Source organism: Heterocephalus glaber, unplaced genomic scaffold (genome assembly GCF_053883595.1).
Source record: "Heterocephalus glaber isolate CG9 unplaced genomic scaffold, H.glaber_assembly_v1.0 deba00000122, whole genome shotgun sequence".
Taxonomy (NCBI): Eukaryota; Metazoa; Chordata; class Mammalia; order Rodentia; family Bathyergidae; genus Heterocephalus; species Heterocephalus glaber.
In genome coordinates, this window is record NW_028258138.1 from 77,980,176 (window position 1) to 78,005,830 (window position 25,655).

A 25,655-nucleotide genomic window follows, 5' to 3' on the forward strand; every position below is an offset into this window, starting at 1 on the left:
CTTGAAATCCTTTCTTCAAATTTTGGGTCATCAAGTTAGAAGAAAGCAACATTGAAGAATTTTGGGTCTCTGACTCCCTTAACAACTCAGTAAAATCTTCATAACTTTTATAATTACTCAATAGTCCCATAAAATTTTTTTTTTTGTACCGGGGATCAAACTCAGGACCTTGCGCTTGCAAGGCAGGTGGCAGAACCACTGAGCTAAATCCCCAGCCCAATATCCCCATTAACTATAGTTGACCACAGAAGTATAGAATACCAGAGCTACAAAGGATCTTAGGGTTATGCAGCTCAGGCTCCTTAGTATTACAGATGAAGTCTCTAAGGCCCCAGATTAAATAATTTACCAAACTCAACCATCAGACAAAGGACCAGTATCAAAGCTCCCCGATGCAAAGTCACAGGCTCACCCTAAAGGACTCTAGCTCCTGAACAAACTCTACCTGGGTGTTGCATTTTGTGCTGCAAGTCTGCTAACTATGACTGAAAACTGTGTTAAGAGTGAGCTGCAAATAAATCATAATATTCTAAAGAGAAATGTGTCCTAGTACATTTCCTACTAAACAGATTTAATACTAGCTGGCTGTAATTTTGGTAGACTATTACATTTTTCTTTCCTTCATTTCTATCCAGATACTGAAAAGGATCATCAACATACACTTTCATTGAGTTTACTTGCTTCAAGACGCATCCTGGTCTTCTCCATGTTTTCAATTTCTTCGACTATCTCAGCAGCTGTTAAATTAAGAACATATAACCACTGTTCACTACATGGTTTTGTATTATATGGTCACTGTACTATGGCTATGTATGCTGTGGAAAGTAAAGGAAGATGGGTAATGGATATATGGGAACTCCTCCTAGCTTTGTAATTTTTCTCTAAAGTCTAATATCATTTTACAATAAGTTAAAAAAAAATAAGAACATGGAGCCAGGCATGGTGGCACACACCTATAATCATAGTTAATCAGAAGGTTGAGGCAGGAAGATCTTAAGTTCAAGCCCAGCCTGGACAACTTAGCGAGGCCTTGTATCAAAATTTAAAAAGTAAAAAGGGATGTGGATGAAGTGTAGTAGCAAAGCACTTGCCTAGTACGTGTGACGCTTTGGATTCAATCCCCAATACCAAAAAGAACCAAACAAAAACAACAAAAAAAGAAAGAAATGACAACAAACATGGAGTTAAAACAATGAACATACACATTGAATATACACATCTGAAATGTAACCAGAAGAAAAATAAAGTAATTTTGTCTTCTCTTCTGAACACATAGGAATAAACAATAGTCCAAATGGAATATAAAAATTAACTGATCACTGTGAATTCAATTACCTAAGGACACCTGATCAAAGTCTAATACATTAAATGTGGTACAAGGAGAGAGCAAGGTCTATAAATACCAGGAAGAAATGCTCTTGCCTCAGGCATCTTTGTAGTAGATACAGCTACAAAACAGCTATCAAAGAGGTCTGGAATATATACTGACACACACTAAATGCCTTTGAATGCAAACAGTTCAGAATTTGCAAATGCTGTCTTTCTGGATCCAAAGCCAATCAATGAAAACTAAAGTACAGAAGGCCTGGTACAAGGATCTACACGGTTACATAATTATGTCTAGAATTTGCTTCCATGTAACTCACAGGAGGCTATAAATGGTTGATGAAACAACATTAGGACAGTTTGATAATTAAGTTGTACAGCAGATATACAGGAAAATCAATATATTTTTCTCCATATGCATGAAGTAATCTCTACTACATTTATCTTAGCCCACACACCTTAAGAGGATGATTTAAGAATTCCATTGCCTCAATTTAAGAAAAACTCATGTTTCCCAAGCCTTGAGAGGTGCTTTTGCCTCCCTAATATTATGAAACACGTAGAAACAATGTAAATAAAATCTTCTCTCTGGGAGCATGAACTGCCTAGCACTTCTCTCCTTTCCAAACTTACTGAGTTAAGGTACAGCAGGAAAGCAAAAAAACTATCTACATTCTATCTAATCCATTAATGCAAGTATCATTAAAGATATAAATGTCTGACACACTCTCTCCTAAGATACTAAGAAAACTGTATTAGAGGTGGGTACAATTTAGGGGATGAGATCTTTTAGGGAGGCCTCTAATTCTATTTAGGATGTACTGGAGCGAGCACCAGAGGATCAGGGTAGTGCACAGGATAAAGGCTGGATTACTGTACCTCTGAGAAAGAGGCTCTCAGCTAACCATTTTGATGAACTGCAAAAGGCCAAAGGTGGGCTACCATAAAAGTATACAAACACTGGGAGGATGAGCCACAAGGGGCATTTACCAACTGCTTTCCACAGTTTCTCTCTGGTGAACTGGGATGTGGAAATGAGTGCCCCTCCAGATCCGGGCAAAGAAAAGAACAGACTCCCCAACACACACACACACACACACACACACTGCCTGAGAGATATGAACCCCCAACCAGATCTGTCTCCATGCACAGACAAAAGTCTTACACCAGTGAGGAAAGCTCACTGGGGAAAGTGAGCAAAACCCCTTTCTCCAGAACGTGGGCAAATTCCCACTGTTGCTCAGGGAAGTAAACAACAACCTCTATTCCTGCAGGAGGGTCAGGAGCCCACTCTGTGCCCAAACTGGAGGACTCCTGCCACTGGGAGAGGAGCCCCACCTCAATGCCCAGATTCAAAGGGCCTCCCTGAGATGGGTAATGCATCATCAGAGTAACAGAGAAGGTCCTCTTGCTCCCTGCCACGGACCTAGCCTGTTCCAAGTGACAAGCAATAGCAAGGAGCATTGAGAGAGACCCTTTCTGGGACACAGGCTCACAGGGGAAACCTAAGTTACGAGAGACATGCATTTAAAAAAAAAAAAAAAAGTAACAACTCACACACCAACCTAAGCACAAGGGAATTCTCAAGAAATATGAAACTGGTTTTGAACTGAGGGCAACCACAGCAATGACAAAACCCAAACCAAGCTCAACTCCTAACTAAATTTATATAACCCCAAATAATAAAGACCTAAGAGAAGAGGAGACAGGCCTACTTCCAGGCACAAATACTACTAAGTGTTCACTATTCAGATTCTTACATATAAAGACTGGTTCCGAAGAAAAACTTGTAAGATATATAAAAAAACAAGCAAACAACAGTAACAAAACAAATTCAGCTGTCACCCAGATATTAAAACTATAGACACGGACTCTAAAATAACCACTAGTAATACACTAAGGAATCTAGTGGAAAAGGTAAACAACAGGCATGAATAGATGGGCCATTCAGTAGAAATTATATCAAAACTTCTTTCCTTAACAAAGAATTAAATGAAAATACATTTAAAAAAAATAATAGCTTGAATCAGCTAAGGAAAAAATCTAATGAACCTAAAATAGAATTAGTATTATCCAATCTGAAACACACAGGAGGAAAGCAAACAAACAAAAACCCCACAGCAGAACAAAGCATCTCAGAGCAATGGGACAATATCAAAAGATATAAAATAAACATAATAGCCCTAGAAGAAGAAAGAATAGTTTCCCTCAGTTCCTCATACTGGGTTGCAGATGCCCATACCATACTTTTCTAATGAAAATGTGTACTTTCACATAATGGTAGCTGGCTGTGCATCTCAGTAGCTGTGCTGGAGGAATACAGGAAGCAATCTTTGTATTTACCCACTTGATACAATGAATGGTAAGGTGTATGCACATGTGTCAAAAAATGGGTGAGTTTTACCCATGTTATGTGCTGTTAAATTGTTAGGGAAAAGATTTAGATAACTTAGTAGATTGAATATTAAAGTAGTTGTAGAAGCAAAATAAGTAATGTATTCCTTTAAGATTTGCTTTACCTGTAACTCTTGCTGTTTAAGGTGATGGTTAGCTGATTCTTTAACCAGTAACTTCATTATAGGTAACATTTTAACCTAACAAAGTAACAATGCCTGGGTAAATCTACAATGTATATGTGCTTATCTTGTGTCTGTGACTTGTAAATAAGAACTGGAATTGTATTTACACATCAAAGACCACTAGGGATTAGATAATGACTAACACAGGTATAAAAGAGGGGACTAACAAAGAACTCAGGGCAGACACTGACCAGACCAGTTTCTGGCAGTCCCACCTGCTTGCAAGTAAAACTTTTATTATTTTACCCAAATTCTGTGTCTCCATGTATTTCTTTCCACAATTTCTGGAATGTCAGGAGCAATGCTACATAATTTTAGGGAAAAAATCATTTCATTAGGCCTAGTTCTCCTGCCTACAGCCCAGCTATGGAATTCTGAGACATAATTCCATTTTGGCCTCCAGTCACAACTGAGACCTCAGTGATCCAGTGATGCTGTGATTCTCCAGGACAAGATTACACCAGCTGAAGACATCCTGGGAAGAACAAATATCTACTCAGTTCCTCATTGTTCTTGGACTGTTACCATCTTGTTTACATGGATGTACTGAACTCTCTGCAAGTCATTTGTTACATTTGTTTCTCCCGATGTACTGAGTACTGAATAAAAGGTGCGGTAAGCTGGAGCTTTGGTCTTTGCCGCCCAGAGTAGCACTGATCAGACCCAAAGCTCAGCTTCTTCTCAGTCTCATTTTTCTACCTTTCCTCTAATTCGCCTTGTGCTGCTGTGGCTCACAGGAGACTAGGACTTACTGCAGAGGGTCTAGTAATGTCCCCTTTCCCTGTTCCCTACATTTGGGGCCCAACTTGGATGTGAATTGGATCCAGGGGTGAACTCACCTGTGAGACAAACTCAGAGTAAAAGAGACAGCACACGGATCTCCCAGGACAATTTCCGGACTTGGACAAGGGACACTGGTGGTGTGTCCAGCTGGGGGTAATTTTCTATCTTTTCTGAGTTACAACTATGGGTCAGTCTCTGTCATCTGAGCAGCGTAACTTTGCCAAATTACTTAAGCTGCTGTTAAAGCAAGCTATGTACCCAGTACCTAAGGACTCTATGATAGGTTAAAAGACCTACAAATGTACGTTCCATCTTTTCCCCAGGAAGGGACAACTAACTTAATAGCATGGGAACGTGTAGGTACCGTTCTCCATGAGGCCTGGTGAAGGGTGACTGTCTCTCCCCCCGAATGCTCCCCAGTTTGGCCTTAGTCCACTCTGGTCTCAAATTCTCTGTCAGTTCAGGAGACTTCACCTACTCCTCCTCCCACCAACCCTTCTGTCCAGGCTTCCCCTTGTTTGGCTTCTTCCCCCATGTGCTTTCATCTCACTGCGGCTTCTGCTCCACCACCACAGCATGCTGAGGAAGACCCTAATTTTCTAGCCCCTCAGCCATCTCACAAAGGTCTAGCTGCCCCTTTTGTGAAGCCCACTTCTGGGGCCACTCTCTATTGCCATACCCTGCAAAAGGCTGTGACATCGAGCAAGGCAGTGGGAGACCCTTTGTGCTTTCCTCTCTCTATTTTGTCTGATCCCGACAACTCAAAGGTGGACATGTATGTTCATGCCTCATTTGATTTTAACATCCTAAAGGACCTCAGGCAGAGCGTGCTAACTAATGGCATCCAAAGCCCCTATACAGTGGGTTTGTTGGACAATGTACTTCAGACTTATTCTCTGGTTCCACATGACGTTTTTCACCTTGCAAAAATGTGCCTATCCCCTGCTCAGTATCTCCACTTTGAGGTGGAACTTCGTTCTTTAATCAAGGAACAGGCTCATAAAAACGCTCAGGGAGATGCTCAGCCAAGAGAAGTTACTATTGATATGTTATCGGGCACAGGGGACTTTTCAGATTTAAGCAGGCAGGCCTGTTGCCCAGTGTTACTCTTTCACCAGCTAGAGGACCTCCTGTGGAGGGCTTGGGCTTCTGTGCCAGTTGATGGTAGCCGATGAAATCTTTTACTCAGATCATGCAAGGGCCATTGGAAACTTACAAAGAATTTGTAGCGAGATTACAACAAACTATTAGGATACAGATTTCTAATTCCCAGGCAGCAGACATCCTGATTTTACAGCTAGCCTACGAAAATGCTAATGTGGATTGCAAACAGGCAATAAATCCTGTTCGCTCCTCTGAAGATCTTGGAGCACATATTAAGGCATGCCAGAATATTGGGTCTCCTTTATACAATTCGGCTCTAATGGCTCAAGCCATCTCCCAGCATTTACACAGTACACACAGTGATTTAAAATGCTTTAATTGTGGAAAGATGGGGCATCTCAGAAAAAACTGCAAAATGAAAGTGGCTTTACAAGCTGACCCAGAGCCACTGAGTCAGGCATCCACAGAAAATAAGTTACCACCTGGCCTTTGCCCTCAATGCTCAAAAGGCCTTTACTGGGCTAAAGATTGCCACTCCAAATATGATAGAGATGGTGCACTGCTGCCAAGAAATGGAAATCAAGCCCTTCCCTGGGCTCGGGAAACAGGGGATCAGGGCCAGGGGGCTCCAGTCCCCCGGAGTCAGAGGTACCCAGTTCAGACCTGTGCACAAGTACAAAATCAGATGGCATGGGTGTCCAGAGGGACATTTCTTCCCTCATCAGGGGAACACTCGGGAGCTCAGGAATAGATCTTCCTGCTGCTCAGAGAGTTCACCTGCTGGGAGGGGAGACTCCAGTATCTATCCCCACAGGAATTCATGGACCCCCCCCACCCCCACCCCCTGGAACCATTGGTTTGATACTTGGAAAATTCTAACTTTGAAAGGCATTACTGTTATGCCGGCTATCGTTGATTCTGATTGTACCTCTGAATTGTGTGTTCCTGTTAGCTCCACAGGACATTGGGTAATAGAACAAGATTATATTGCACAATTGTTGCTTTTGCCTAAACCAAAATTAAGTAATGTTAGCTTTAAAAATTCCTGAGAGGATCCTCGGCCAGAAATTCCTCAAGAGATTTACTTCACCCAAGAGATTTCCAAAAACCGGCCCATGTGCAAAATTAAATTGAATGGCAAATTCTTTACAGGATTGATAGACGCAGGCACAGACGTGTCCGTGATTGGCACATGCTTTTGGCCGTGATCTTGGGGGAAAAAAACCAACTAAAACATCTCTGGTAGGTCTTGGTGCCCCCCAACAAGTTTTGCAAAGCTCCATTCCCATGCCTTATGAAGGCCCTGATGGTCAATTGGGACATATTTGTCCTTACATATCTCCCATACCTGTAGATTTATGGGGCAGAGATTTATTGGAAGAATGGAGAATCATAGTGACTACTTTGCCCCCTGAAACTTCACCAGGCCAACAGATGATGTCTAAAATGGGATATGAACTGGGAAAAGGATTAGGTGAGCAACTTCAGGGAACAACTCAGCCTATAGAACAGAAACAAAAAAATAATCATTTTGGAATTGGACATGGTCAAAATTTTTAGTTGGGGCTACTGAAGTTTCTCTGCCCAAGGCAGCCTTGCCTTTACAATGGAAATCAAATGATCCCATTTGGGTTAATCAATGGCCCCTACCACAGGAGAAACTAACCATTCTACAACTCATATTAGAACAACTTAACAAGGGGCATTTAGAACCATCTGTGAGCCCTTGGAACACACCTTTGTTATTCCTAAAAGGTCAGGGAAATGGCGTTTGCTTCAGGACTTACATGCAGTTAATGCAAGCCTCATTCCAATGGGGGCACTGCAACCTGGCTTACCAAACCCATTGGCAATCCCCCAGAAGTGGCCACTTATAATTACAGATTTAAAAGACTGCTTCTTTAACATTCCTTTGTGGCCAAGTGACCGATCTCGATTCGCCTTTTCAGTACCTAGTACGAATTTTAAAGAACTGATGAAGCACTTTCAGTGGACTGTGTTGCCTCAAGGAATGGCTAACAGCCCCATATTGTGTCAGCTTTTTGTAGCACAGGCTTTTCAAGCTACTCGTAAATTACTTCCTACTGTATTTTTAACACATTATAAGGATGACATGTTAATCTCTGCAAATACACAACAGCTACTTTTACAGGCCTTTGCTGTTGCAAAGAAGGATTTAGTGCATTTTGGATTGTGCATAGCACCCAAAAAGGTTCAACTATCTGAGCCTTATATTTACCTGGGTACCCTGTCAGCAAAGCGATCGGTTAAGCCACAAAAGATACAATTTAGGATAGACAAATTAAAAATGTTAAATGATTTTCAAAAATTATTAGGTGATATTAATTGGATTAGGCCTAAAATAGGGATAGCAAATTTTCAATTGCAGAATTTGTACAAAATATTACAGGAAGATTCTGATCTTAATTCCCCTTGAAAATTAACTCCAGAGGCACAAAAGGAGTTACAATTAATAGAACAAAGCACACATAACTGTCAGGTTTTTCATATAAACTCTAATTATCCAGTTCATTTGTTTGTGCTTAACACCCCCCACTCACCTACAGGTTTAATAGGGCAATAGTATGAGAAACAGGTCTTTCCCATGGAATGGTTGTTTTTAACTAACCAGTTAGTGAAATCTCTACAATTATATCTAGAGCAAATTGCAAAAATAGTTTCCTTGGGACGTAATCATACCCAACAATTATTTGGTGCTGACCCTCATTTCATCATTATCCCAAGTGATAAGGATCAAATGCAGATGCTGCTACAAACTGCTTTATATTGGCAAGTAGCCTTTGCAGATTTCATTGGACATATAGATAATCATTACCCTAGTGATTCTCTGTTTCAGTTTTTTTCTCAACATGAGTTTATTCTCCCCAAGATTACTCAATTTCAGCCATTGCAAGGTGCCTCAACCTATTTCACTGATGGCTCCTCTAAGGGCCTAGCAGCAATTTGGAGCTCTTCCTTTAGTTGTGTAGCCTACACCTGGTCTCTCTGCTCACAGGTCAGAGTTGCTAACCATTTTATTTGTGATCAAAAACCTTCCCTCCCAACCTAATATTTTGAGTGATTCCTTTTATGCAGTTTGTTTGACTCAAAGACTGGAAAGAGCCATGGTCCTCTCTACCTTAGAAACTAAATTATTGAACTTGTTTTTAAGATTACAAAAGAGTATACATCAAAGAACTGTTCCCTTTTATACTGGACATATTCGATCACATACCAATCTCCCTGGACCAATTTCCTATGGCAATGCACAAGCAGATCGGCTTATAGGATACCTTGCTGCTTTTGATCAGGCTAATGAATCACATAGTTATTTCCATCAGAACTCCAAGGCACTACAACATGATTTTCAGCTATCTCAAGCTCAGGCACAACAGATAGTTATGGCCTGTCCTAGTTGCCAGCAGATTCCACGGCCCATTCCCCCTGAGAGAACTAACCCTAGAGGCCTAGCCACTAATATGATTTGGCAGATGGATGTGACACATGTCCCCTGTTTTGGAAAGTCTCGATTTGTACATGTCTCTATAGATACATTTTCGCACATGATACATGTCATGTGTCACTCTGGTGTGAAAGGGGACCATGTTCAACAACACTGCTTGTCCGCCTTTGCTGCCACAGCAGTGCCCAAAAATATTAAAACTGACAATGGTTCATTATATGTTAATAAATTTATCCAAGAATTTTTTATTTGGCATGTTAAGCATAGTACTGGTATCCCGTATAATCCACAAGGACAAGCAATAGTAGAAAGGGCCCATGCCATCCTCAAACATCAATTGCTTAAACAATCACAAGGAAATCAGCTGCCTCCACAAGCCCATCTAGATCTAGCTGTTTTTGTACTTAATTTTTTGAATCCTGTAGCAGGCTTCACACAACCGCCTGCTATGCTCCATTGGCATACAGATGCCATGGCTAAGACTCAGAAACCACAAGTCCTTTGGAAAAATGTCCAAACAGGTAAGTGGAAAGGCCTCACTGCCTTAATAACTTGGGGGAGAGGTTTTGCCTGTGTCCTAACAGATAATGATGAAACCTTGTGGCTGCTCTCCCAGAATGTGAGACCATGGGTCACACTGGTGGAACCACCAACATCTCGGAAAATGAGTGATAGCACTCTGGCTGAGAGTGATGAGCCAGCTGCACCTGAGCAACCCACCTCACCAGCCACGACCAACAAATCCACACCGGTGTCCCGGATTGAGATGATGTCCCCAAAGGAAGAATAAATATAGATTAAAAAAAGGAGGGGGGACAACTTGAAAATGTTCTTTTTATATTTACAGGTATAAAAGCACTTGCATTCCTTCTGATTCTAATCTCAAGAGATCTCTGTTAACTAACTACAAAAGTTTTTGACCAGTCTTATGTATAATTATAAACCTAAAAATCATAAATATAATTATATAAATATAATTCAATTTGGCCAAATATATTTGAGTGCACTCTAATTTTATAAATTGTCTTATATGTTTGTCTGTTGTCTGGTTCTCGGTTTGTACAGTTGAGCTCAAATTTTTTTCTCTCTTTTCCTTTTCACCTTTTGAAAAAAAAAAAACTCACCTATTATTGGATTGGCTTACAGATAAATTTTATTAAACTAAAGGCATGCCCTTCTTCCCCCAGGTTGCTAACTGATCAAAGTGCCATCAAGATTTGTTTGTCAAAGTACGTAGAGACCGTGGGTATTCCCTTCAGTGAATAAAGAAGTGGCCACTCAGAAAATAATTATTCTGGTCTTAATTCACTAAAGGGACCCCCTAGTAATTTTCGTAATCTTATGGGAGACACACTGCAATAAATAATATCTCACTATGTTATTATAAATTGATTACATTGGTTATCATTGAAGTTTAAGTTCTAAAAATGTTATTGTGATATGTGTATAATCTTCAAAAGATTAATTTCTGTGGCATAAACAAGAGAGTGTTATTAGAAAGATGCTTTCGGTACCAAACTACATTGACAAACATAAGGTTTTAGGTAATTGTGATATTTATTACTGCTCCTTTTCTGGTGTACAAAATGTATTCATGACCTCTAATTGTGTGGGTCTTTCAACATATTATTTACGGTAATAACCTTTTGATTCAGATATTTGCCCTTCTCTTACGCTCCAGCCACCTATGATAACAGGCACACTTGTAGGCTGACATATTTTCCTTAGATGACATCCTATAAAAAGATAGCTACTTAGGGATACAACCACAAGAACAAACATGATTGGCAATAATAGATTTTTAACTATATTTTTATTCCAAAATGCTTCATATCCAGGTAAAATTACAATAGTTGAGTTCACTACTCCTCTTACAAATGCTACTGTTATTGATCTTCTCTTCTGGGTGTTCAATAACCAAAGTTTAGAGACTAGAACTAAAAAGGTATCTGGGCTAAGAAGGCAGCCAATATTTCAGCCCTGGCCCTCCAAGGTCAACAACAATAGAAAAAAGATCCAGGACATGAGGGAACCTTCTCCAAGATCCTGCATTTTTGGTGAGTCACCCAACTTCCTAAGCAGGGAGGTTGCTGAACACCAAAACAGTAAGATCTAACAAAAAGTGGGCCAAAGGAATGTCACCTGGAGGAAAGAAATCTCCCATGCTTTCACAGAAGGCAACATGGTCAAGCAAGGCCATGACATATCCTGATGGCTGACACTGATGACAGAGCATCTAAGAGGCTCTATGAATGGTTCCAAGACAGTGCCTGAGGAGACTCAATTGACCTTGTTAAAAGCAAGAGGTTAATTTTATTTAACATAGGTCTCACCATAATTTGGTCTTAAACACCCAGTAGAAAAGTAAAACAGAAGATAATATTTATTTGAGTTCAACAAAAGTTTTAAGTTTTTAGCCAACATTGCTTTAAAAAATTATTAGATTTTTAATCCTTTTACAGCCCCAATTAAGAAAAAGTATGCTTATTATAGACACCTGAGCAAGTCAAACACACTATAGATCCTCACAATACATAGGGAAAAGCCATTGTTGGGTGTGCTCGCTTTTCCTAAAAACACCTTCACATAAAACAAAAAGAAAGGGAGATAAGTCAGAAGCAATGCTACACAATTTTAGGGAAAAATCATTTGGTTAGCCTAGTTCTCCTGCCGACAGCCCAGCTATGGAATTCCAAGACATAATTCCATTTTGGCCTCCAGTCACAACTGAGACCTCAGTGATCCAGTGATGCTGTGATTCTCCAGGACAAGATTACACCAGCTGAAGACATCCTGGGAGGAACAAAATCTTCATCTACTCAGTTCCTCATTGTTCTTGGATTGTTACATCTTGTTTACCCAGATGTGCTGAACTCTTTGCAAGTCATTTGTTACATTTGTTTCTCCTGATGGACTGAATAAAAGGTGTGGTAAGCTGGGGGCTTTCGTCTTTTCCAACCAGAGCAGCACTGACCAGACTCAAAGCTCAGCTTCTTAGTCTCATTTTTCTACCTTTCCTGTAATTTGCCTCATGCTGCCGTGGCTCACAGGAGACTAGGACTTACTGCAGAGGTTCTAGTAATGTCCCCTTTCCCTTACACTGGAACATGTGATTCCCTGATCAGGAACCAGGAATGAAATAGCCTTTTTGGGCATCGGGCTGAGCCCCACCGGAAGGAGCGGCTCTCTCCGTCTCCTCGAGAGGAAAGGCACACCACTAGGCTCCACAACAGGACAGAGACTGGCTCATTGGTTGTGGATTGCTCAAACCCGAGACTAAGGACGACAGAAGGAGGGCTGATGCTGTTAAGTATCTCATTTGTCTCTTTCCTTTGCTTGGTGAGAACCCCCGGGAAACCCCCTAGTCATTAACTTTTGGTTTCATTTTGTGAATTTGTATTTTATAACTTTGGGCAAATACAGCGCAGGGGCCTGATCACCCTTTGTGCTTTGCCATTTTGGGAGGTAGCTCCTTCCACTTGTTTTGGTTACGGTTAGGGAGTCACTGAGAGGGAACGGGATAACTTCTGAATGAATGTGTGAGTGAAAGAGTTCTGGATAGGAGAGTGAGTGGAATGAGCTGCGGTATCAAGACAGAGGAAGGAGGTGCTTGTGATTAAAGAGTTCTCCCCGAGTCACAGAGCATGTGTGGTCTCTCCTGTGATTCTGTGGTCACGTTTAACAAAGGCACAATGGTGGGCTTAAGCGACAGCCCACCTTAGCCTAAACGGACCTTACAGTTGGCCAAGAGGCCCGCAGCCAGGCAAGTGAGCGAATGATCCCCAACTTTCTCTTGTGTCTCCATACAAGGGCACCCATACACACACCAACACTCTGATCGGCGAATCAAGGAGACAGAAACATCTCATCCTATTGTTTTGAAATGTATGCTTAAGAATTTTAAGAAAGGTTTTACTGGAAATTATGGTATTAAAATGAAACCCCCAAAACTTAGAACCTTTTGTGAGTTAGAATGGCCCATGCTTTGCCCAGCTTGGCCAACTGAGAGATCCCTAAATGAGGGTCTCGTCTGGTCTGTCTGGCTAACAGTCACTGCTCCTGGATGGGAACATCCAGATCAATTTCCCTATATTGATTTATGGCTCAAATTGTGCCACAGAATGCCTCCTTGGCTTCATATGTGCACCCTGGGAGCAAAAAGCAATATCCTGGTCCTGTCAGAAAGGGCACAATGCTGAAAAGAAACTGGTCCTTTCAGACCTGGACTGAGAGATTTTAGACTTTCCCCCTCCTTTTGAGTTGCAAAATGCACAGGTCCAAAGGAGGTGGGGACAAAAGCATGAGAACTGCTTGGCTTTGAGCACCAGAGGGTGCATGCTATGGTCAGCCTCAGAGAGGCTCAAATAGGGATTACACTCAAATTGGAAAAAAAAAAAAAATTGAAAAGAAAAAATAATGGATTGAAAACAGCTAAGAAGGCTCTGAATGGCATAAAACAAAGCCATAGAAAGTAAAAAATTAAGTTATAAATTTTAGCTAATTGATAAATGTATCTGTGTTTCAGTTAGAGTTGATGTTTAACTGGTGTTCTTAAAATATTTCTTGCACATTGCAAATTCTTCAATTGTAATTATAGGGTTAATTTGCTCTTTCTGTACTTTGTTGATAAAAAACTCAAGGTTACTACCATTCTATTGGCAGCCAACCAAATTTAAAGTGTAACAATCTGAGAACAAAAAAGGGACACTTTAAAATTTTAACAGCTAAAGAAGTTTTTATATAAAAGGTCTATGGTGAGATAAAAAAAGAAATTAAAAAGCTATAAGTAAAAGAGATACAATTTTGATATAAAAAATTTTGTATGTTTTTCTTGTTAGAAAGATAAAAAGAAATATACAAGACCAGAAGGCCTAGGTATGTTAAAAGATGTGCGAACATGATTTATCAAGAAAATATGTGTTTCAAGTTTGTTATGAAAAATTTAAATATGTTTACATTGGTTGTCATCAAAGGGTTAAATTCTAAATATGTTACTATAATATGTATACATTGGTCATCTTCAAAGGGTTTAAGAGCCATCAGGTTACAATATGACCTCCTCCTTTATAGTGAGTTAAAAAAAAAAAACTGTTGGAAAAGGACACAAATATTTCAGACCAAGGTACGATATTTGAGATTTGACTTAAAAAAAAGGACAAAGGAGGCTAGGTCCAGAGAAAAAGAAAGTCATTTATCCTCTGACAAGACCCCTCCAAAATGCTTAAATTATGTGAATCCATCTTTGCTACCCATCATCCTAATTGGGAGGACTGTAAAAAACTTTGTTAACCTCTAAAGAAATGCAGAGAGTTTTAGGAGAAATTAAAAAGATCAATGCTTCTAGAATGCTGGCAGACACACAAAATCCAGATGCTTGGGATGAACAGCAATTTCCAGTGAATGAGCAGCCCAATTGAAACACCAACACCCCAGGAGGCCAGGACAACTTAAGCAATTATCGGATGGCCCTCCTGGCAGGGATATGAGCCATGAGTAAAAGGCCTACAAATATGATTAAAGTGCTAAAAACACAGCAGGAGCCCAATGAGAGCCCTAAGAGATTTTATGAGTGGCTCTGTAAAGTTTACAGAATGTACACACCATTTGATCCTGCTGTTTCTGATAACCACCAGTTAATTAATACGACTTTTGTGACCCAGTCAGCTCAAGATATTAGAAGAAAAATTCAAAAACAAGAAATTTGGAAGGGCATGAATATAACATAGTTTCAGCAATTAGCTAGAAAAGTGTATGTAAATAGAGAGTTCGAGAAAAGAAACAAGCTAAGAAGAAAGATAAATGAGGTAAGAGATGGGCCAGATACATAGCAGTGGCTATGGGAACCAAGGTAGAGAAAGAAGGAGAAAGACAGGGAACAAAGTCAAAGGGAAAGCAAAAGAAAGGCTTTAAACAAAAGGACTTAAGATTTTGACCAATGTACATATTGCAGAGAGAAAGAACATTATAAGAACAAGTGCCCACAGCTCAAAGAAAAGAAAAAGCAGGAATTAAAAGATACTGATACACTGTTGCCTGAGATGAAAGATAGTGACTGACACAGACTGGGCTTGATGCAGTTAGGCCCCCATGAGCTCATGCTCAATATAATGATTGGGGGCCAAAATATGTCCTTTATGGTAGACAGTGGAACAGAGCACTAATTTACTGTTATGCAGCCCAAACCAAAAACAATGCTGGGAGGGCACAGAAGGATTGTTGTTACACTTGCAGGGAACTGGATATAAAGTACCATGGAAGAAAGCCCAGATTTGTGTACGGCATGTTAAATATTTATGATTTCAAATAACACAGGGCATGTGTTATCTAGGAAATGAAAGAAAACAGGTTATTAGTACCATTCCTGAACCCAAAATGAAGAGACAGTTGAGGGAGTTTCTTGGGGCAGTAGGCGTCTATAGAATTTGGATTCCAGGTTTTACAGAGATCTCTAAACCTCTTTATAAAGCCCTAAAGGGAAAGGAGGAGAATCATCTGCTTTGAACCACAGAACAGGAGGAAGCTTTTAAAAAACTAAAACTGACTTTGGCAGCCGCCCCTGCCTTAGGCATACTAGATGTAAAGCAGCCTTTTGTTCTATATGTGACCGAGAAAAACCATGTGGCCCTTGGAGTATTGACCCAAGAGGTAGGCCCATGGGACCAACCAGTGGCATACTTGTCTAAAATTTTAGATCCAGTAACAAAAGGGTGGCCTCCTTGCCTTCAGGCCTTAGAGGCCTCAGTTTTATTAATCCAAGAAGCAGAGAAGCTAACTCTAGGTCAGGAACTGAATGTGTAGGTTCCACATGCAGTCCTAGAGCTGTTGAACACAAGAGGGCATCCATGGCTCTCAAATAATAGAGCTACCCAGTACTAAGCCCTTCTCTGTGAGAACCCCCATTTATGGTTTATTCCTGTAAAAGCTTTAAATCCTACCTTCTTGCCCACGGAGACAGGGCCTCCTGATCATGACTGCTTGAGTGTCACCAATGAGCTCTTATCCAGCCATCTTGACCTGCAAATGACACCCTTGTCCAACGCTGACCTCGTTCTGTTCACGGATGGGAACAGCTTTGTGGAAGATGGGGTTCATCATGCTGGATATGCGGTAACCATGAATGATGAGGTGATCCTAGCCAGGCCCCTTCCTAGTGGCTGGTCAGCACAGCGTGCCGAGCTCTGGGCTCTCATACAGGCACTCCAATGGGCAAAGGGTAAAAAGGTGAATATATGTACGGACTCTTGCTATGCATTTGCTACACTGCACATCCATGGCATGATTTACCAAGAGCGAGGTCTTCTCATGGCAGTAGGGAAGCAAATTAAAAATAAACAGGAAATTATACAGTTGCTAGAGGCAGTGTGGGAACCTAGCAAAGTTGCAGTAATACATTGTTCAGGACATCAGAAAGGCAAAGACCTCCTTGCACAAGGTAACAATAAAGCTGACACTGAAAGCCAAGAAAGACAACACACTCAGAGCCCTGCTCTCATCACTCTGGATGCTGGTAAGTCAATGCACAGATGAAGAATGGGAGCACTGACAAGGAGACATGGGTTATTGTGTTATGCCAGATCATCACTGCATTGTTTTCGAGCTGCAGGTGTTTAAAGCTAGTGATAAAAAGTTTGATGAATAATATGTGACTTTTAAAATGGTAAAATGGGAACTGGAAAGCTATCAGTTTACAATGTTCTTTGATACCTGCCCTAAAGAACATTATGGGGGACCTGGGGTAGCTTCTGAATGTCAGGGCTATTCTAATGAGAAATTATATCACAAAGAGAAAACACAAGTTTGGATCAACAGTTCCCTTGTTGGACAAGCCACTGGTAATTGTAACAATTGTAAACAAGGTCAATGTAATCCTGTATCTATGTATATGTCAACCGCACAGGATCCTATTTGGCTACAAGGAGTAATGTATCAAATTTATATAGGAAGCTATGTATTCATTTCTGAAATGCCCCTCCAGGGTTACTGGAAATGGTACATGTTTCCTTGGGGGACAAAGGAACAATGGGATAAACAACACTTGTACAAATCTAGTCTTGTTAAAGGAAGAAAACAATATATTTCATTAGGACAAGAAATTAGAAAAGATCTTGAGGAAATCTGAGACCCAATTCAGGCTTTAGAAACCCAACTAGATTTACTGGCCAATGTTCTGTTACAGAATAGGTGTGCATGCTCTCGATTTGCTAAACGCCCAGAAAGGAGGGACTCGCTTATTTCTCGGTGAAGAGTGCTGTTATTATGCTAACAAATCTGGTGTAATACAAGAATTGCTAGACAAACTGAAAGACTGGATCAAAGCTCTTGATAATGAATTTGGTACAGGAGAGCTGTCCTATGGAATTAACTTTACTTTGACAGGATGAAAAACGTGGATAGGACCTCTTTTGAGTCCCCTTCTTGTTATAATATTAATATTTGGTCCTTGTGTCATCCAATGGATTTCAAAATTTATACAGCAGCGCATTGCTGCAGCTCAACACTACCAAATGCTAGTGTTAAGAAATGTAGATAAACTGGATAGAACTTATAATGGATAGAAGAATTATCCCAAAGTAAACAGAGGGAGGAATGGTAGGGAAAAGTTTTAGATAACTTAGTAGATTGAATATTAAGGTAGTTGTAGAAGCAAAATAAGCACTGTACCCCTTTAAGATTTGCTTTTCCCGCAAATCCTGTTGTTTACGGTGATGGTTATCTGACTCTTTAAGCAATAACTTGATTAACATTTTAACCTAACAAAGTTGCAATGCCTGGGTAAATTTACAATGTATATGTGCTTGTGTCTGTGACTTGTAAATAAGAACTGGAATTGTATTTACACATCAAAGACCACTAGGGATGAGATAATGACTAACAAAGGTATAAAAGAGGAGACTAGCAAAGAACACAGGGCAGACACTGACCAGACCAGGTTTCTGGCAGTCCCACCTGCTTGCAAGTAAAACTTTTATTATTTTACCTGAATTCTGTGTCTCCATGTATTTCTTTCCACAATTTCTGGAATAACATTTTTGTGTATCATTTTTTAATTAAACATTTTCTTTTCATTTTTCTCAAAATTAGCCCAACTCAGTATAATGTTGCATGAAAATCTACTTTCACAACTTTGGGAGGGTTGAAAGTGAGTCATCAGGTGACTCAGCTACCAATGATAATTTGGATCATGTGCACCAAAGAAGTTAGTAAAATATAATAGAGAAGTATAGAATGAAGACCTTGGTTCAGATGAGTAAGAAAACAGTAATGTAAATAAATATTTGACTAGTCAAAATGCTACAAAACTGTCATGTATACTGAACGATCCAATGTTAGAACTAGGCCTGAAAATGTTATTATGTTTTGCCAGGGGTGAAACCTATTGGACGGATGCCAACACTGCAATACAATGCTGGAAATTGTAATGGATGATATGCTATAATATGTTTTGAAATACTTTAATAATGAAATACAAGAAAACATTCTATATGCATCAATAGTATATATTTATCATGACACCTCACTATCTGAACTAAAAGCCCTCATAGCAGGACTTTTCATTGTAATCATCACAACCTAAAGAATTTATGGAGAAGTGGCAGATGTGGCCTTGAGATTTTTAGAACAATAATGACACTCAAGAAATTTGGTTTCCTTCAAAATTGCCTATGTTTTGACAACAAAAAGACCTGTCAAGAAAGAAAAATCTGACAATTTGGCTATTTGCTCATTTGTTGAAAGCTTTGTTTGGAACTTTCAAGCAATTTAGACACCATCTAAATATATGACAACTGACCAACAACTTGCTTCATTTCATGGTTGTTGAAGCTTTCAGCAATATATGCCAGTTAAGCTGCAAATATGGTATAAAAAATATTAAGATATGTTAAGACATTTTACACCTTGAATTTAGAAATTTGTCTTGGAACTCAGCCACTAGGGCTTTCTTCGTGCAGTAATAAACTATGATTTTGTGAAAAAAATTTGATGCACCTATTTCAAAAAGTAACCCAAATGTCACATTGACAATTGGTTCACTAGTTACTGATGTTACCTTTGCTAAAAGAACACCAGTTGACAGGAGCACAGGAACTATTCACAAGAACAAAGCTAAAATTCCTGAAAAAATGTTGCAAGTTCATAATAGAGAAACGTATAGTACAATCATTGGATTTCAGAAAGAGATAACACTGGCTTCCTATATGTCCAAGAAAAACATAGCAGCACTGAAACTGTCAACATTATACCATGATGATAAGATTGACAGGGAAGCTAGGCTTAGTGGTACACATCTGTAATCTCAGCACTCAGGAGGCTGAGGCAGAGAATCCTGTGAGTTCAAAGTCAGCCTGTGCTACACAGTGAGTTCCAGGCTAGCCTGGACTACATTATGGCAAAGAAACACAAAGTAATATTAATACTGACAACATTACACAATGATGATAAGATTGATAGTGAGGCCAGGCATGATGGTGCATGCCTGTAACCCCAGGAGGCTGAGGCAGGAGGATCTTGCAAGTTTAAAGTCAGTCTGTGATACACAGTGAGTTCAAAGTTAGCTTGGATTAGGGCCAGGTATTTAGCTCAGTGGTTCTGCCACCTGCCTCGCTAGCTCAAGGTCCCAAGTTCAATCCCTGGTACCAAAAAAAAAAAGTGTCAAGGTTATCCTGGATTACATAGCCTGGTTTCAAAACAAAAACAAAACAAAGATTGATAGTGAATCCTCAACATTTTACAACTGAAGCTAGAAATGGTCACATTTTACAACAGGTGGTATAGATGCTCTTGAGGAGTTATGCAGCAACTATGATGTCACTCAAAACACAAAGTGTTGGCCAATGGTTGTTTTATTCAATCCTAAATATGTGAGGCATAAATACTTTCAGTTTACAAAGAAAATAACAAGCATAAAATAGCATGGAGAAATTTTCTTAGAGGATTGGGACTGGAATTGATAAATAATCAATGAACAGTCTGTATCTGCCCAAAGAACTTCTCAAAAGAATTCTGGAGCTGGTCAGTGAACAGACAGGTGAAACTTCACAAGAAACTCCTAAGAAAACAAGAGCAGCAAGATGTCAAGTGTGTCCCACCAAAGAAGACAGGAAAACAAAGCACATGTGCTATTAGTGTAAGCTATATGTGTGTGTATGGAACATGCTGTTATCATGTGTGAAAACTGCCTTAGGTGTGATAACTGAAGTAAAGATTATTTTTGTGGTAGAGTTTTATTTATATTTTCATTGTAGTTCACATTGGAATTTATTTCTGCTATTTTTTAGATTTAGTAAGTAAACAGTTGATGTAAAAAAAGTTGATGTTTATACTGAACACTCAGTATATATTTGATATTTTATGCTTTTGGTATTTCATTTTCCTGCTAAGTGCACATTGTATAATAGGAAACTTCTGACAAAAGAAGACAAGAGAAGTGACAAGTATAGCCTGTCAAATAGGAAAGGAAAGCTAAGTACATGTGCTGTCAGTGTGAGACTTGTGTACAGACAATGCTGTTGTCATATGTGAAGACTGCCTTAGGTGTTATAACTGACAAAGATAATTTCTGTGGTAGAGTTTTGTTTGTATTTTCATTGTAGTTCACATAGGAATTTATTTCTGCTGTTATTTTTTAGATCTTATAAGCAGGTAAATAGTTAATGTTGAAAATGCTGATGTTTATTCTACACACTCATTACATATTAAAAATTTAATTTTTTATTTTATTGATATTTTATTTTCCTGTTAAGTACACATTGTTTAATATAATAAAACTCATAAAATTAAAATTAATAATTCATTAATAGAAATACTCCTAAAAAAATATGTGGACGTTACACATCCTTATAACCCACCTTTTCTAAAAATTTGCCATGATGCCCCAGGGCTACAGAACTAATGCCCAGAATTTGCCATATGTAATGAAAGACATCAAACCACAAATGCAAGAAACTCAAAGAACATTATTACAAAACAAAACAGAAAAACAAAACAAAATAAAAATAACGTACATATACACAAAACCTTGAAGAGGGAAAAAGTATACTGAATAAAGAAACATCACAGATTACAATCATACATTTAATCAGAAACTATTAAATCCAGAAGATAATGGAGTGACATCTTTAAAGTGTTCACCCAGAGCCAGGGATTTAGCTCAGTGTTTTTGCCGCCTGCTGCGCAAGCGCAAGGACCCGAGTTCGATCCCCGGCACCAAAAAAAAAAAAAAAAAAAAAGTGTTCACCCAAAAAAAGGCCTCTACCAATTCAGAATTCTATACTAATGACAGCATCTTTCACAAGTGAAAGAGAAACCAGGTGTGGTGGCGCATACTTGTAACCTCAGCACTCAGGAGGCTGAAGCAGGAGGATCAAGAGTTCAAGGTCAGTCTGGGCTACATATTGAGTTCAAGGCCAGCCTGAACTACATAGTGAGACCCTGTCTCAAAGAAAAAAAAAGTGAAAGAGAAAAACATCCTGAGACAATCACAGACAGAATATATTATTAATACACCTGTACTGTAAAGCAGAAAAACCAGAAAGTCATCTGTGTAAGAAGTGAAGAGTGCTGGAAGTGGTAATCATAAAGGGAAGTCTCTCTGCCTGCCTGTCTTTCTCTGTTTCTCTCTCTCTCTCTCTCTCTCTCTCTCTCTCTCTCCACACACACACACACACACACACATACCTTTTTAACTACTCTAAAAGCAATTGTTTCATGGGAAAACAATAGCCACACATTGTGTTAACAGCACAGGCAAAAGTAAATTCATGACAAAGAATTAGGAATGGGAAGTACACTGGTAAAAATTTGCTATTCCACAAATGAAGCTGAATAATGTTATTTGAAGGAAGACTGGAACTAAAGATCTATATTGAAGACCCTAGAGTAACCATTAACATTTTTTGAAAAAGAGGTAAAATAACTAAGCCAATTGTAAAAATAAAACAATAAAATGCTCAAATCCAAAAGATGGTAAAAAAGATAAAAAGAACAAAGCGTGAATGCGAAAAAAAATAGCAAAATGTCAATTTTTAAGTCAACTATATCAATAATTATATCAAACATAAATGGTGAAAAGTACCAACTAAGAGACAAAAAGTCAGATCAGACTTTTAAAAAGTATCAAACTATATACTATCAAAAAAGAATCTACTTTAAATAAAAAGACATGAAAAAAGTATGAGAGAGATGTGTCATATAAATACTAATGAAATGTAACTTACAGTAGCTATATTAATATAAGGCACATTAGACTTTAGAACAATAAATACTATTATTATACACAGCTGAATTAGGTAGAAATATTACAGGCAGTCAGATAGGGCTGAGTACTCAAGAAAGTCAGGACAAAGGTGAAACATATCAGAACTGTGGCCGGAGACACATCTGCTGGAGACCAGGCCTCAAGGTAAAGACAATATGACCAGGCCTGCATACTTTCTCAAAGGACAAACACTGGGCCTAATAGAGTCCAGATAGACATCAGTCAGCTCAGTGGGTGACCAGGACCTCTGGACCCACCATTTCCCAGAAGAAGTCTTTGTTCTTTCCATACACACTTCTTATGGGACTTGTTTCCCAATGGGACCATCACTACCTAAGTGACTATACTTGTACCCTCATTGGTTGGTCATGGCTGTGGCCCACATGGTACCCATGTGGGTTTTACTCCATAAAACTCCCCTGTGGAGTGGGGTCCCTGGCTACCCACCTGGGTCTCCTTCTGCCTCTCAGGAGCTATCTAATCAATAAATATGTTCCTACTCTTAACCTCCGTTGCTCCTAGAATTCATTCTTCAAATTTTAGAAAACACAAGCTCGGCATATCAGACATTTAACAGGTTGGGATATATTTCATCTCCAGTATCATTTCCTGTATCATTATCAGGGATATAAAGAAGGAAGTTACATCCTGATACAGGAGTCAGTTCACCCAAAAGACTGATAATCCCGAATGTACCCGTAACAATTTAAAATAGATGAAAAAGAACCTCTGGTTCCTAACAAGACTGTACCCCAGTTTATGAACTTAATTTGTTTTATGATTTTGAGGAAGATGGTTATGTTTGTGTGGGGAAGATGACCACAGTCATGTTTGTCACCCAAAGTGGAGTTTGCAAATGGAAGCAAAATATTGCTGAATCCTTTTGAGAACTAAACTGTTTGCAAACAGAAGCAGTTGTAACGGGGATGTAGCTCGGTTGTGACGCATCTGCCTGGCAAGCACAAGGTCCTGAGTTTGATCCCCAGTACTGAAAAAAAATTATACAAAAATTTTTTAATTAATTAATTAATTAATTAAAAAACCAGAAATGGTCATGAACTAAGGTCTTCTTGTACTCATTTTTCCCTATCCTTCCCCACTAAGGTCAACTAAAAACATAATATTAAGAGAACTCTGAAAGATAGACTGGCTAAGGACCTCAGAATTTGAGGAAAGCGAATGATGGGGTTGCTGGGTTGCCTTTCTATCTTCTGTATGTACCAGACTAGGGTCTGATGAAGCCTATAAACTGGAACCCCCAACAGGCACTCAAAAAGCCCCAAGAAAAATCTAATCTCTCTAAGAAAAGGACTGTGGAAGGGAATGTCCAGAAATCCTCTTGACAATACCTCACCCACACCAGCACCAATACTGCTAATATTCCCTACCCCCTGCAGCATCATGGGAAACAAGAGTGTGTACTTTCTGCCTGGAACAGCAGTGGCAGCAGGCCTAGGGCAGGCTTTCTTCTCCACCTACACAGTAGCAATGAAGACTCAGGGAGGTAATGAGTGGTAGCACAGGTACCTTCACCCTCTCTACCTGTGATTGGAGGAGAAAGTCAAAGATAATGAACTCAGAGAAAAGAATTTTTAAAACCCAAACAGGAAATGCTGGATACATCCCTGACCAATCCACATGTAAAACTGTCTACATTTAATATGCCAAAGGGTTTGAAGACTGAACCACAATGTAGAATACCAGGTTGCTAGAGTGGCCTGCAAATAGTAATTAAACAAAGTAGACTCAGAATAACACTGTGCATGCTCTGGGTATTAGAACCACAGCCCACAAAAGCAGGGTAAACATAAACAGTGACTATAAAGGATGTACAGTACAATATTTATACAGGATGTAGGACCTCATTCTAGTATATTCAAAATGTCCATAATCCAATAAACAAAATAATACTTGTCATACTAAGAACCAGGAAGGAAATGACACCTTGAATAAGAAAAGAAATGCAAATACTACAATAGCTCAATGGTTAGAATTATCTGACAACAATTTTAAACTACCATTATAAAATGATACAACAAGCAATTAAAAGCACTCTTGGAACAAAGGAAGACAAAACTGCTACTGTGTATAATACTTTTAGGATAGCAACTAGTCCATTATAAAAAAAATCTTAACTTTTCAGTAGTTTAAACTGGTGGTATCTTATAATTACAAGTAGGAAATAAACAATAACAACATAGGGGTTGAAGGGAGGGCAGGGGAATGGGGAAAAAAATAAGAACCAAGATATACCATGTAAAGGTACAAATTCCCAATGATGAATATCATCTATATTGTATACCTAAAATGTACCGATAAACTTAATGAATAAAAAAAAAGTGAAGTGAAACAAGTGAACTTGCCTGTATATGAAACTAATAAGCAGGCTTCAGGGAGATCAGAGGAAAACTTATAAACACAGTATTATACCTGTACCCTGAGTGGAGGCCATGAGAGGGAGGATTTGGGAGGCAGATACATAAATCCTGAATTCTTTTTTATGGGTCAGTTTTGTAGTGATGTAGTAGTATGGAGGAAATAATTCTGAAAATATTTTAGATGTACTGTATTATTGTAGGTAACTAAGTTAGACAGAAATTAATATACAGTCAGAGAGTTGCCTATCCCTTCCCAAATGTGTTTTCATTCTTTCCATGCAACCTTGCTACGTGAACTGCTTCCCTATTAGATCAATATTAGCTAAGCAGTTACACTTGTAATCCTATAGGCTGACTGTAGTTTGACCCACGTTGTAGCCACATTGTGACTTTGCTGTATAAATTACATGACCAAAAAAAAAAAAAATTCGGAGAATTCAGAATTATAGTGTTCAAGATTTAATTTCACCAAATAAAAGGTCTGAGAAGATAAAAAAAAAATTACCCCTGACAAAGGGCCTTAGTAGCCACTCACTTTCAGGACCTCTCCTGTCTCTCAGGAGTCATCTCTTAGTAAACTTTTCCTACTCTTATTAACCTCTGTTCCTTGGAATTCATTCTTTGATATATGAAAAACACAAACTCAGCATATCTCACATCTATCGGGTTGGGAGTTATAATTCCCCTATATCAGTATTATACAACTGAACAAATTAGTAAATGTATTGATCCTTTGGGGAGGGGGGATTCTTACCTTGGAAAAAAAG

At 39.1% G+C, this 25,655-nt stretch overlaps 1 protein-coding gene across 10 annotated transcripts in view; it reads right to left on the reverse strand.

The window, feature by feature from the left end:
* Nucleotides 1-25,655, reverse strand: part of Rad18 (RAD18 E3 ubiquitin protein ligase) — a 199,852-nt gene that overhangs the window by 99,721 nt on the left and 74,476 nt on the right. For all 10 annotated transcript variants that reach the window (XR_015453336.1, XM_087216724.1, XM_087216722.1 and 7 more), the window contains one exon: nucleotides 661-737. Coding sequence is in view for 9 of the 10 variants with exons in the window: in XM_087216724.1 (XP_087072850.1) it covers nucleotides 661-737 (77 nt within the window). In the remaining variant the exon portion in view is untranslated. The remainder of the gene's footprint in view (nucleotides 1-660; nucleotides 738-25,655) is intronic.